The sequence below is a fragment of the Moschus berezovskii genome, chromosome 5 (genome assembly GCF_049115385.1).
Source record: "Moschus berezovskii isolate FMDL1 chromosome 5, NW_MosBer_1.0, whole genome shotgun sequence".
In the NCBI taxonomy this organism is placed as follows: Eukaryota; Metazoa; Chordata; class Mammalia; order Artiodactyla; family Moschidae; genus Moschus; species Moschus berezovskii.
The window spans coordinates 18,665,254-18,680,035 of NC_142464.1; the positions used below are offsets into that span (position 1 = coordinate 18,665,254).

The following is a 14,782-nucleotide window of genomic DNA, read 5'->3' on the forward strand; positions in this document are numbered from 1 at the left end:
AGTTTAAGTCTTGAGGACATTGCCAGAAAATGTAAGATGTGACACTTACCTTCACATCAGTCTAAATGACTGTTTGACACAAATGTAGATAGTATCAGATTATTCCAAAAATATTTAATTTCCAAGGCAAAGTTTATTTTATAGGACTTGGAGAGCATTTCAGAAATAAACTTATAACAACTAGAAAACTAGGGAATTATAAAAACTGGGGAAAGCCTAAAGAATTTCTCTTGCAAATTAAAAATTAGAAATGTTTCAAAGGAAACTCCTAAAGCACTGTAGATTACCAGCTGCTGGAACTGGTTGTATTATCTTGCCCTTATCTGAGGTCACTGCAAAATTTATAGGGTTTTCTCTTCAACCCACCCTGGGAAGGCCTGTGATAGAAACTTTATGTTTGTAGTGTTTTTTTAGACTCTTTCCTTCAGTGACTGTTTGATAAATTAGAAATGGATATGTGTGAAACAAAATACATTAACTCATTATTATTATTTTTTTTTCCTACAGAAAAATCTGTGACCCAGGCCTTACTGCTTTTGAACCCGAAGCTTTGGGTAATTTAGTGGAAGGGATGGACTTTCATCGATTCTACTTTGAAAATGGTACATTTACTTTAATATCATGCCTTTTCCAGCTTCTCTGAATTTCTAGATTCTTTGGCTCTTTCCTTCAATGAGCATTCTTACCTTAGTCCAGCATCCTATGTCATAATTTTGTAATTTGAAATCAAAAAACACAACAGCCGTAAGCTTTGGTATTTGAAAAATACCTAATTTTATATAAAATGTGATGGTGATTAAATATACCCCATAGAAGTCCCAGTAAATGTATAATATATACTGTGAAATGAGTTACCAAAAAGTATTTAATTATTTTAGGTTTTCAAAACATTGTTTATATGAAAAAATAAGAGAAACTACAGCATGCCAGAATATTTGCCATAGAAAGTGCTTTCAAAAATAATAATTAGTGCTCATTTCCAAGGTAAAAATATGTCTGAAGATGAGTAATGAGGTAAATATTTGTTCAGATTACAAGAATTTTAACGGTCTGATAAAATAGCCACATTTCAGAGAAAGTGATAAACTCCTGCAGAAATCCTCCAGGTCACCAAAAAAAGTATAAAAGGGAAGTTCCTCTTATCCTTCTCCTAAAGACATTAGGTATAAGGTGTTTGCATGATGCAGGGAGTAAATTCACCTTTTGCAATGAAATTTTTATTAGTTAAAGAGGAATCATAGTAATGATTCGGATAATCAGGTTTACGTCCAGTAATTATAAGCATTGACAAGAATATTTGCGTTGGCATGCATTTTTACATTCAATGAATTCTTTTTCTTATATGCACTAAATATTTGCAAGGAAACAAAGATAATTATGTGGTAAACTGACCTTAACAAAGCTTCAATAAGTGTTCTCATATTCTCTATTTTGCGCTGTGATTGACAGCATATCATAATGTTTCCTTCAGTAGGCTCTAGCTTGAAACCACCTCATCTATAGTAAAAGAAGAATCAACCCATTAATATTGTAACCTACCTCAACATAACACTGTACTTCATTACTCTCCATAAACACATATTCATAATATGGGATATTGTTTTTTATCGGACTGTAGCTGTAAGTAATTAATTCAGAACTTTCCTGAGAATGAAGGATATGTTTGGATAACAGGTAAAACAGTTCTTCCTGTTTTAGTGATCAAAGAGAGTAGCATCAATCAGTATCTGCACTAAATCTTCATCTCTCTTAGTCATTGAACAAACAGTCAGCATAAATAGATGTTGTCAAAACAACAAAGGCTGGAGCCTAGTGAGGGCTGCCCAGTCAAAGGAGAGAGCTAGAGGATCAGAGTCAGGCTACATGGCCAACACCAGATTTTGGATTTTCACTGGCTAACCATAATTGGACTACTAGAATGGACTGTACTAAATAAAGGAGCCACTGGATGAGATGGGGAAACTGATTCACACCATGGCCAGCCTGTTTAGAAGACAGCAGTCTCCATGCTTAATACATGATGTATTTCCCTTGCCCCATGTACTTTACCAACTGAAAAAAAAGCGAACCAGCCCACGTGATATCCTGCCAACTGTCCTAGCGGTTCCTTTACTGGAAAAATAAACTGCTCCGTGCGCCTGGGCCAGCCCTCTCCACCTCTGTTCATTTTATAGCTTGTTCCTAACCACTTCCCATTATAATTATGTCTCTCCAGCTTTTACACCCAAAGTTTGAGTGGCGTACAATTTAACCACAAAGAAAACAATGACTGTATCCACTTCTGCTCTTTTTCTTTATACTTTGCACAGTACAGGCACTCAATTATTTGCATTAATGAGTAGTTGAATGAATGAATGATATTCTGTTTAGTGGTGAAGCTATTATTGGTTTCGGTTTACTTTGCATCGAAAGTAAGTTCTCTTTTCCACGTTCTTGTCTTTCAGCTTTGTCCAAAAGCAATAAACCCATCCACACTATCATCCTGAACCCTCACGTACACCTGGTAGGTGATGATGCTGCCTGCATCGCATACATTAGGCTCACCCAGTACATGGATGGCAGTGGAATGCCAAAGACAATGCAATCGGAAGAGACGCGTGTGTGGCACCGCCGGGATGGGAAGTGGCAGAACGTTCATTTTCATCGCTCGGGGTCGCCAACTGTACCCATCAAGTAAATATTTCCAGGCTGTCAGCTTCTTTGTTAATACGCCCATGGTCAGCGTCTTTTACTTATTCCATTGTTAATAGCATGGCATCTATTATTTAATGCTAGTGGTTAGTTATACTGGTGGGGATCCATGTTTCATAAGACTCAGTCTGTAATTCTCTGGAAAGATCATACTAGCTATTTGATGGTTGAAACTTGCCCTAGAAAGTATACAGTCATTTTAGATAGGGTTAAATCAGGGAGAATTCATGTAATAAGGTAAACAATTTATACAACCTCATTGTCACATATTGGCAGAGGAAGGGGATGTGGAAGGAAAAAGTTTCTAAAATGGCCAAAACAGTCAACCTCTTTACTCACAGGTTCCTCACACATAGTTTCAACAAGTCTTGGATCAAAAAATTTCAGTAGTAGAGAAATTTCAGTATGTTTCCAAAAGCAGAACTTAAATTTGCCTTGCAGGTAAATTATTTACATAGCATTTACATTGTATTAGCGATTACAAGTAATCTCTAGAAATTATTTAAAGTACATGAAAGGATGTGTGCAGGTTATATGAAATTCTACACCATTTTATATAAGGGACTTGAGCATCTGCAGATTTTGGTATCCTTGGGGGCTCTGAAACCAATCTGCCACAGATACTATGGGGTGACTGTATCGTATAAGGAGCTTCATTTCATAGATTTTTCTACTGGTGCTCTATTAAAGATATTAGGAGAAATTAGCATTTAAAATCCAAGTATTAATATTTCAGCATCTTTCAACTATACCACTCTACCTCAGAGGTCATGTTTGCTCTTCCATTTATATCATTTAGGTGCTTACCTTCTGCCAGACAAAATGCAAGGTGAAAGACATTATATCACCAAAACCAAACCAAAGAAAAAACTAAAAGTTCATAATCAACTTCAGAGTAGAAGAGAATGGATAACCCATGCAGCAAACTGATTATAACAAGTTGGAAGTATACTTTGTAGAGAAGACAGAATTTTGAGCAGTCTTAAGTAAGGAATAGAATTTGGCAAAATAGAACAAAAGGAACATAGTCCAAGTTCAAGGAGCATCATGAGGAAAAGCGCAGTGTTAGCCATTAGCCCCCTGTGGTATAGACTGTGGGTCCAGAAGGCTACCTCCAGTTGGCGAAAAGGGGGATTATGGTTGTGTCGAGTAAGTGTAGTGAGACGAGGACAGGCGGCATGTTCAGACTCAGTCGAAGTTCAGCCAGGTGCTAACCTCATTTCAAATTCTCTCACCTGTTCCTATCTGGGGCCTTGGGATGGGTAGTCAAAACCACACGAACAGCCATTCAATGCACTCCAGAGAAGCAAAATGTCTTAGTTTAATAATGTCCCACCACAGTGGTTTTCAAATGGCCTTCTGTTTAGCCTTATTATGTATCACTGTTGGATTTGTCAAAAGTGGGTCAAGGAGAAAAAAGGTTGAAATTCACTCAAAAAAAAAAAAAAATATATATATATATAAGTAATTAAAAGACAGGAGAAATGTAACAATAATGAAGATGCCTATCTTTGTGCACTTCTGTGTTTTTTACCCCAAAGAGGTACAGTACCAGTTGCCAGCTACTACAGAAGGGATTTCATTCATTCAGTACTAGAAGGTTAGGTTTTTCTACAATTCCCTGCAGTGTTTATGGATAGAGCCTACTTGAGAAAATTTCATTTTATGCCAGGTGGCTTAAGTGAGGCTTCTCTTAATAGGCCACCTTGTATTCCAAATGGGAAAGAAAACTTCTCAGGAAGCACCTCTTTGTGGCAAAACATCTAAGGCCTGAAAACCATTCACATATGGGTCTTGTAAGTAACATCTCGCTCCGTGATACTTTGTGATTGGAGCTAATGACTGAAAAGCTGCATGGCTGTTTTCCTCTCTTTGAGGATATTTTCTTGCATTATAGTCAATGAAAACCATAAAAGGTCTTTGAGAATCCATAGCATTTCTGCATGAGCTCTTGAGTCTAACGTTTGGCAACATTGTGTAGCATAACCCTTATTTTCAAGGTATTAAGTGCTGAAAAGACCCTACCTTCAGCATACAGATCGTGGCATTTCAAATATTGTGGAGTTCTCATGTCAAAAGTCAATTCTATCTGGGTCAATTTAGACAACTCTCAATTATCCAGGTCTAATTTGTATCCGGCTCTAGGATCCTTTGATGTCTGTTTTTCAAGAGGTTACAGTTCCTGTTCTGCACTTAGCTAAGGTTAATAAGTAGATTAATTTGCTGTTTCTGGCCGAGTTTAATGGTATTTGACCACAAGGAGGAAGTCAGGCTGAAATTTAGAACTCATGAGTGATTCCAGAGGATAATTGAAAGTTGACTTTTGATAATTGAAAGTTTCAATTATTTTCAAAGTTAAATTCATGCCTGTGTTGTTGTTTAAGACTGGCTTCTTACCTTGGATTGGAAAGATTCAGATACATGTGGCAGCGTTGTGAATTTTTTCCCCATTCAAAGCACTAAACTTTGTCCAAACTTGGAAGAAATAGTGCTCCCAGCTGTTGATTTAAAGAAAGAAGACCTCTGGTTAAATTAGAATAATCCCACATTCCCTATTCTTCAGGCTGTAAAATTGACTTCTAGGGTTGACATCCAGTGGAGTCTAAGAATAGTGACAAAAGCTAAAAGATGAACTTAAACTTTTAGTCTCTTTCTACCAAATAATATGATTCATTTATTAATGTATCTGGTAAGCATGAATGCTTGAACTGTATATTTAATCATGTGATTGCAGCCTGAGTATTTTTAGCTTTGCTCTGTGTGAACAAATTGACAGATTAATGCAGGAAATCAGTATTGTCTAACATCATTCATTTTCTCTCTTAACGGCCGCAAGCAAAGATCTCTTATACATAGTATTTTCAGTCTATTACTTAGCTATAAAAATCGTAGCCTTGCCTCATCTTTGGCAAAGCAATCTGATACTACTTCATAAAACAGTTTATGTCTTCCCTCTCTCTTTGCAGCTAAACATCAACAGTGCCACTTCTGCAATTCTGTTCTCAAGGCACCTGGATGGTAACCCTGAGCCGTCCTCTCCTCCTCTTCATGCATGTTTCCGAGTGCATGAAGTTGTGAAGGTCCTCTGTGTAATGCCTATGTGATGCATCACCTTGTCATAGATTCCTTCCTATACATTGTTTACACTTCAGCTATGGGGATGTTCCATGCAAACTTCGATCATTGTTGGCAAACAATAGGGGGAGGTGAGCAAAAAAAAAAATTCCACAATATTCCCGAGTACAATCTAGTCATCCAATTTCTCTGTTTATGCCAAGACTTAACAGACTTCAGAATTACCATTCTCTGAATGAGAGTTTGTAAGAGAAAAGTAAATTTTTAAAAACTCTTTGCTGTTCATGTGTTTTAGCTTGTTTAACCAAAAAAGGCAAAAAACAAAAAATTACCTTCAGTTTCCTGGTGTGATCCTGGCTGCAATGGATGATTTTTCACTGAAAGCTGTGTTGCTGTTAAAGAAAGTGGGTTGAATCATTATGAATGTGGAAGTGAGAATTAGTGGGTTTGCTACTATCTAAAGTCATGTCTTTTTTGGTCAAACTACATAAACTGGAAAAACTCACATCACTGACAAGTTTGATCACTTTAGGGTATACGCACACTGTTCTGGTGAAATTTGCTGAATTGAATTTTTTTGTTCCTTTCTCAAACCTGTGCTTTTTAGTTTTTTCTTCCTTTTATCCTATTTCTTTATCACTTTTGTTTGCTTCCTTTTGTATCTTTTTTTTTCATTCTTTACTTTTTTTTTCCTGTTTAGTAGTGTGAGAAAAGTGAAATTTGCGTAATGAAGGTAAAATAAAAACTGAGGCCTCTTGGAGGTGACTGGACTAGTACTTTGAGCATCTTCAGGGCCCACAGAGATGAAGTCAAGAAGAGCTCAAAGGTTTGTAATTCTGCTCTAATTTGGACGTAGGGATCCTAACTAAGTTGGAGGTATTACAACTGTTTAAACTTACAGGACAGCAAGTAGGTTCCTCCTGTACCTGCAGCATGTCTTACTGAGTGGACCAGTTGCCAGGACAGCACCCAGGTGGTCGTGGATCTGGATTTTGTGCAGAAGCACTTTTTTCTGCCTCACCACTCCTGCATGATCCCTGGCTAGGCTTCGGAAGTTCAGAAGATGGAGAACACTGCAGGCCTCTGAGTGTTTTGAACTCGATCTCTGTGACTCGTGGTTTTGTAGCTACTCTCAAGTGTCGGAGTAAAATTACACTTCCCTTCTGGAGTTAGGATTTTCCTGCTTTAAAAAAAAAAAAGGGAAATTTCCCTGTTTTTTTTGTGCTTCTCAATTTCCCCTTGTTTATTCAATTCCTGTGGGGCTTTTTTCTCCTCCCTGAAATGCTTTATAGTGCATGGTATCTTCATCAACCTTATTTTAAACAGCAGTAATTCACAATCCTCAGAAGCCTATTTTTAAAACAGAAGCAAAAAAAAACAAAAAAAATCCACCCTCTCTCTTTTCACATTTCTGTGTTGATTACTAATCACCTTAGATATTGTTACTAGTGGATGTATGGTAGATGGATTGAAGCTTTTCTGATAATTATTACACGATTTAAAACAATATATATTTAAATATATACAGTAAATGTATTGAGCCATGTTAACCTGCCAATGAGATCTGTGAAAAAGTAATGGCCTCATTTTTCCCTTTTTAATTTCTTTTACCTTTTTGTGTAATGGCTATACGTGGCATACATGTATTTTAGTAAAATATTAGGTATAGAGTTGTTTTTTTTTTTTTACACTTTTAGCATGTGGTGTTGAAGTATTACTGTAGATCAAGTTTGTCTTCCACACTAAGATGTGAGGAAATTGTGATTTGTTCTCTCCACCACAACGGAATTACACATTTATTATCTTCTCTCATTTTGAAACACTGCAGTTTACCATGGGACACTGTATATATTTCTTGCCATAATGGTAAATGACTGATTGATATATTTAAGAGTTAATAAATTTGTGATTTCTGCTGACAGTGTGTCCAGTTTTATTTCTTCAGGGATACTCTATTTATGCATGTGTGAGGCTGGCTAGTGCCAACAGCCGCACATCCTGTATGGTCTTATTATTACAGAATTCACCTTTGACATTAAGATGAAGTTATTGAACTGAGCTTCCCTCTAAGAATGAACTTGGTGATAATGACAATTTACTGTGTTGTTTGTGTGCACAAAATAACGGTCTCTCCTAGGAAAGTTTTTCTGAGAACAAAGCACTTGACACAAGAGTCCTAAAAATTTATGAACATGCCCTCCTCCTAATGGCTGCTAGCTGGCTTCCACTTTTAACTCAAATCTGACATCTGACTATGTAACACTTCTGGATCATCATTGCCAATATTCAGGCAAGCACCTCATCTCCTACTACTCCAACTTAAATTTGAGTATACATAAGTACTGAACTTTGTTCAGTTTATTAAAAGCCCTTACTTACCACACAAGGTGTGTTTCTAACCTAGAATATGCTTCCCCTACTTTTTCAACATAATTCATACTCATTCTTTGAAATTCAATTTAGAATAACATCCCCTCCAGCAAACCTCCCTAGACCATGCTGTAAGTTCACTCTCTCTCAGTACTAGCGTAATAGTTTGTGTTCACCTCTCCCGCCAAGCACCTTGGTTTTTGGAAATACATCTTTGTGTCTTCTCTATAGGCAAGAACTGTGTGTTTGTGAACCCATATGAGATGTTGTTAATAATTGTTGAACTGTGGGCAAACCAAAAACCGGGAACTCACGGTGTAGAGGCCTGGATTTACTGTTCGGCTCTGTTGTCTTTGACACTCTGAGCAAGTTGCCTCTTCCCTCTGAACCTTCGTTTTCCTATTTATAAAATGAAAAAATACCAGTTAATAAGGATATTGTGAGGATTTAGAGATAATGGATAAAGAGTACCTAGAATAATATTTGGTGGATAATATTAAGTAGCAGCAGCTATAATTGTTCCAATCATTGATATTAATATTCCCAATGTTCTGGTTATTCCTTACTTAGAGGTGTATATAACTTATTTTGCTATGAGCTGCCCTGTTTATGTTGATTTACTAATATTGATAAGGATACACTCAAGTGTTGCAGCAGAAAAATGAGAAATAGTGATGTAGTCATCTAGCTGAAAGTAGGGAAGATGAAAGGGAATAAATCAGTATATTCTGGGGAAATTCTCAAGGGATTTTAGCCTGAAGTAACTGAAGTTTTGAATCTCTGTATAAATAAAAACTATATATAATGTAAGAGTAAACACAGAAAGCACAACCTTTTGAATGAGTGATCTCATTAAATAAAATTCTACTGACTTATACAAATGTTTCACTGTTTCCATGGTTGTCTGTGTCAGATAACAGTGCAAACAGTTCAGTATGCTGATGTCCATTTTCTATCTATGTGGCCATGGTCTGAATAATCATCAGCAGTCATAAACCACCTGTCTGAGCAGCAGCATGAAGTAGTTACGGTACTTCTACCTTTCTGTCAAAACAATTCTCAAAAATAAACTGGCATATTCTCCGAGAACCCAGCTTCTGCCTCCACAGCAAGACGTGATCTCTGCATTTCTGTCTACACACCGCACCCTGCCTTCTCTCCCATTGCTGGGGATCAGTAGTTCTTGCACCTGGCAGAGGCTGACACCCTTCTCCTTCTCCTGCTGACCCTACACCTGTCGGCAGGTACTACAAATCCCCCCCGGCCCACCTTGTCATAAATCATTTCCTCTGCACTGGACATTCTACTTAATGCCCCGTTTCTTTTCTTCACAGCCAGGTACCTTCAAAGGCCTGTGTGTGCTTGCTGTCTGCCACCTCTCTCTTTCATGCCACTTAAGTCCACTCCAGTTTTCCTCACAAACCCACAAAGCAGTTTACCCGAAGTCACCAATGTCATTAATTCGAGGGGCCAATGTCTAGTCTTCATGTTAGCCAATTTCTCAGCATCGTTTAACACAGTCTACCATCTCAGTCTTAGAGAACATTTTCCTCTTTCAGACAATACCTTTGCCTAATTTTCTTCCTACCATTCTCCATACTCCTCCTCAGTCTCTAACTGTTCCCTTTTTCTCAACCTGGCTTTTACATTTTGGAACACTTTTTTTTTTCTATCTTCACTCATTCTCAGAATAATTGGCCCTAATCTCAATGGCTTTAAGTTATGTTAATGACTCTCAAATATATATCTCCAGCCCAGATCACTCTTAAATTACAAACATGGAGATCCAACTGCCTACCTGAAATCTTCATTGGAGATCTACTAGGCATCTCAGAATGTGCAAGCTGAGCTTATAACTGTCTGTGACAAAACTTGCTCCCTTTACGATCTTTCATATCTCAAGAATTGGCAATTCAGTTCTTCCTTCGATCAGGCCAGAAATCTCAGTGTCTTTATTACTCTAACCATTTGAAATCCCATTATTTTTACCAAGTTATAACCAGAATCTGACTACTTCTGACAACAGCTTCTGCTGCCTCTCTTGGGCCAAATCACCATTATGTTCTCTAAACTATTGGAAAGAAAGTGAAAGGAAAGGGGACTACACTATTGGAATAGCCCCCTCATTGGACTCCCAGTCACTCCCCTTACCTCTCTTCTGTTTACTGTTGGTGTGTGTGTGGTCTGTCACTCAGTCATCGGACTCTTTGTGACCCTTTGGACTGTAGCCCACCAGACTCCTCTGTCCAGGGGGGTTTTCAGGCAAGAATACTGGAGTGGATTGCCATTTCCTCTTCCAGGAGATCTTCCTGACCTAGGGATCGAACCAGAATCTTGCATCTCCTGCTTTGCAGGCAGATTCTTTACCATCAGGGATTAAGCAGCTTGTTAAAATGTAAGTTAGAGCACGTCATTTCTCTGCACAAAACCCTCCAGTGGTTTCCCTTACCACTCAGAGTGAAAACCAAAGTCCTGCAAGTAGCCTTCAAAGCTAGACCCAATACTGCTCCCTCTTACCTTTGTCACCACTCCTCTGTGAACATGCTAGGCTGCTTCCAGCTCAGGGCCAGTGCTGAGACAGTCTTCCTCGAGGTCTGAGCGGCTGTCTCCAATTATTTGTTTGCAAAATTAAGTCACTGTCTCAGTAAAGCCTTCCCTGACAATCTTATCCATAAGACTTAAAAACATCTTATTCAAGACTTCAAACCTAACTCCTTTACAGGACTTCATATCCTCTTTCTTTGATTTTTTTCCTCCTTACGATTACTATTTGACATGTTTCCTCATTTTGTTTATTTTATGAGGGTGGAGATTTTTCTCCCTCTTGTTCATGATGTACTCCAAGCTTCTATAACAGTATTTAGAACACAGTGCTTAATAACTGTAAATATTAAACTAAAAAATCTTTAGTTGAACAAATAACGGATTGCTCTCGTCTTTGCCGTTAGAAAAGCTGAGGCTTGCAGTTCATGTGAGTTGTCTCAAAGTAACCCCAAGGATTGTAAACTGCCTATATCATAATTACTTAAGGGGAAAAAAAGGAAATATTATTATACAGAATAAACTTTCAGCATCAATATACAAATCTGAAACTTTTTTAAGCTGCAAGAAATAGAAAACTGAAGTCCAAATACTTTAACAAGGAAAATACATTATTTCACAAAACCAAGAGATGAGTTAGTTCTAGGATTGATAAACCAGATAAACCACCTGATAAATTCAGTGACTCAACAATATAAACAAGGATCCAGGTTCTTCCCATTTTTTGGCTTGTCCTTCCAAGAATATAAACTTTATCATCCAGGTTAAAAGACTTCATCATCCAAAATACTATATGACATGGTTCCTAGTGTCATAGCGACAGGACAGCATCCAATGAAAGGTAAGATTGCTTCCTTTCCTCTACCCCTAACCCCTTACCCCCTCTCCCCAGCAAAGAAACATTTCTTAGGTCACATGTTATATTCCTGCTCAGCTTAAACTGGTAAGGATGTACCCCAAAGCTATAGGTGGGCTATTCCCCTTAGAACATGCCTGCCAATGCAGGAGAGTTAAGGAACACAGGTTTGATCCCTGAGTCAGGAAGATCCCCTGGAGGAGGGCATGGCAACCCATTCCAGTATTCTTGCCTGGAGAATCCCATGGACAGAGGAGCCTGGTGGGCTACAGTCCTTGGGGTCGCAAAGAGTCAGACGTGACTGAAGTAACTTAGCACACATATGGGTATTCGGGGAAAGGAAGAGACCTGCACAGATATTGGGTTGTATTGTTTTTTCCCAAGAAGTTTAGGAAACAACATTGTCTGATACTGGGAAAGTCAAAAAAATATTTGTTTTTATCGTCCTCTTTTAAAGCTGCTATGCTATGCATGTAACAAGAACACTGAAAAAATAAAGTCATTATCTCCTCCAAACTCTGCATCTCACCCACAAATGTATTGTGTTCTCTCTTGAATCATGTTCCTAATGTGCCAGTGAGTTCCGTGCTGGAGATTTCTCCCCTTCCTCCCCCTCCCCCCGCACACACACAACATAACTCCTTGGAACTGGGAAAGTTTAGTCACTTCACTCCATTTGAAGTTCTTCCAAAAACTCCAGTCCCATAAAGGGCCCATTAAGCCAGGATTGCATCCTCCCCTTCCAGATGCCCCTTTGCCCTGCCCTAACTTCAGTGAAAAGCTTTAAAAAAAAAAAAAAAAAAGGAAGTAAAAGGCACTTGGTGCCTGAAACCACATTTAGTAATCAATTTTCTTCAGTTCTGCTTTTCTTTTTTATTACTTTAAATAAAGTAGGAAAGTGGGGTGTGGTGCCAGGGGAGTGTAACAACTAAGTAAACGTTGGAGATCTTATCCACCATCCACCCACTGGATTCTGCTCACAAAGTGAACAAAAGAACAGACAGCTCATCTCCAGAAGCTGTTCCTGCAGGGGCTGAAGCAACAATTTGCTGCTGTGTGGGAAGCAGCGCCCAGCTGACTGATGTGTGGCTACACGGTGGTATGTGTACAGCGCTCCCTTTTGTATCACTGTCACAAATGCTGGTGACTCAGAGGCATCTTCCACTGAAGATGTGCTTGGTGAGTCACCACAGTCCTTCTTCCAAAAGCCTTAATTCCTCAGACTTGACCTTCCACTCACATTTGCTCTTTGAATATTTTCAGGACCTTTTTCACCCCCAAACAAAACCATTAGATTCCCTACTACTCAAACTATGAGGGAGGGACTCCCTCTATGGCGCAGGGCTAAGAGGACCAATTTGAAAAGTGATAATCAACTCCATCTCCTACCTTCCTCTCGTTCAGTTTGGAAGAGAACTAGCTCATCCACTTTGAGACCACTCTGCTGAAAGAGGAAACGCTGAATATACAATAGGCATAAGCTTACAGACAGTCTTCCCCAGTGATTCGGCGATAAAGGACCGGCCTGCCAATGCAGGAGACATGAGTTTGATCCCTGGGTCAGGAAGATCCCCTGGAGAAGGAAATGGTGACCCACTCTGGTATTCTTACCTGAAAAACCCCACGGACAGAGCAGCTGGGCAGGCTGCACCCCATAGGGTCCCAAAAGATTTGGACATGACTTAGTGACTAAACAACAAAGCTTACACACGTGAAATGAGAGGTAAATGAAGCCTTTGGGATGGCCAGTAGGCACTGCACTGGCAATTAGACGTGATAAGTGGGAAAGAGAAAACAAAATGTCCTTACAGGCAAGAGAAAAGCACCAACGGAAACACTGTCCACTCTGTCACAGGCTCAGCGATAAAACTGTCCCAGGAGAGGGCCCCTGGCCGGGAATCTGCCCCTGTGGGCATCTACCTCATTCTTTATCTGTTCCCCTGCTCTCCGGCTCATGCAATGGCCACCAGACTCCTTAAAATTCACGCAAGTAAACACATCTTACTTTGGGGAGACGTCAGAAAGAGGTCTTTCACCACCCAATCTGTTACTCCTTCCCAAAGAGCCATCCCCAGAGTTTCAGACATTGAGGCTGGAGAAGCAGTCTCACCTTGTACAGTGGCCCCCTGAACAAGGTTTGCAGGGCATGGGTCTACTACAGCAGGTATTTCTTTTAAAGTAAATACTACATCACTACAGGATACCCACTGCTTGAATCTACAGATTCAGAACTACAGATATGGAAGAACCAAGTATATGGGGAAAGCCAACTGGAAATTCTACAAGGGTTTTTGACAGCACGGAAATCAGGGTCCTTGATGGCTCAGTGGGTAAAGAATCCGCCTGCAATGCAGGAGACAGTCAATCCCTGGGTCAGAAAGATCCCCTGGAAAAGAGAACAGCTACCCACTCCAGTATTCTTGCCTGGAGAATCCCATGGACAGAGAAGCCTGGTGGGCTATAGTCCATGGGGTCGCAAAAGAGTCGGACAGGACTAAGCACACGACACAACCCCCCACATTGCTCAAGGATCAACGGCATTGTGTTTCCTATGTGATTTCTGTGCTGATGCTATGACACCACTCGACAGAAAAGAAGGAAAGAGGGCAAAGAGGGATTATGAAGTTCCTCTTCTGGGAAAGAGGAAACTTCTCATTTAATCCCATTTTTGTGCTCATTTGCTCTTTAAAAAGAAAATGTCTGTTAAAAGCAGGAATACACATATTCTCCTGAGAATATTGATTCTTCCAAGACACAGAAAGTGATGAAAGAAATTTTCATATTGATATGTGGGGAAGTCCTCTGGTTAATATCTGAGTTACTTTGAATTCCCTGCTGGCTCAGAAAGTAAAGAATCTGCCTGCAATGTAGGAAACCTGAGTTCGATCCCTGGGTTGGAAAGATCCCCTGGAGGAAGAAATGCAATCCACTCCAGTATTCTTGCCTGTAGAATTCTATGGACAGAGGAGCCTGGCGGGCTACAGTCCATGGGGTCGCAAAGAGTCAGACATGATTTAGCAATTAACACTTTAACTTGAATCCAATGCTAACTAAGGTTCCTGTTTGTGGCCTATCAAATTTGCATTGTACATCTGCTTTAATTATTAAAGAAAAAAACATTGATGAGAAACAAATATTGTGAACATTTAAAGATTAAATGCCTCTTTCTGGAATGCCAATGCCAGCCCTCCTTTGGGGATAATAACTTGCTTCCCAGGTGCAAGCCCAGGCTGACTTGCTATGTACATG

At 39.3% G+C, this 14,782-nt stretch overlaps 1 protein-coding gene and 1 long non-coding RNA gene across 15 annotated transcripts in view; one reads left to right on the forward strand and one right to left on the reverse strand.

The window, feature by feature from the left end:
- CAMK2D (calcium/calmodulin dependent protein kinase II delta) overlaps positions 1-7,685 on the forward strand; it is a 322,740-nt gene extending 315,055 nt beyond the window's left edge. For 8 of the 14 annotated variants that reach the window (XM_055435170.2, XM_055435173.2, XM_055435178.2 and 5 more), the window contains 4 exons: positions 508-602; positions 2,445-2,673; positions 4,392-4,487; positions 5,658-7,685. In XM_055435170.2, coding sequence (XP_055291145.1) covers positions 508-602; positions 2,445-2,673; positions 4,392-4,458 — 391 coding nt within the window. In that variant the 3' untranslated portion in view covers positions 4,459-4,487; positions 5,658-7,685. Of the gene's footprint in view, positions 1-507; positions 603-2,444; positions 2,718-4,391; positions 4,488-5,657 lie in introns of all 14 variants that reach the window. The other 6 variants (XM_055435175.2, XM_055435180.2, XM_055435181.2 and 3 more) reach the window with 2 other exon arrangements.
- A 707-nt stretch (positions 7,686-8,392) lies between these two features.
- Positions 8,393-14,782, reverse strand: part of LOC148777792 (uncharacterized) — a 34,181-nt gene continuing 27,791 nt past the window's right edge. The window contains exons 2-3 of the long non-coding RNA XR_016037403.1: positions 10,288-10,450; positions 8,393-8,535 (exon numbers count right to left, since the gene is read on the reverse strand). This is a non-coding gene — a long non-coding RNA (uncharacterized LOC148777792). The remainder of the gene's footprint in view (positions 8,536-10,287; positions 10,451-14,782) is intronic.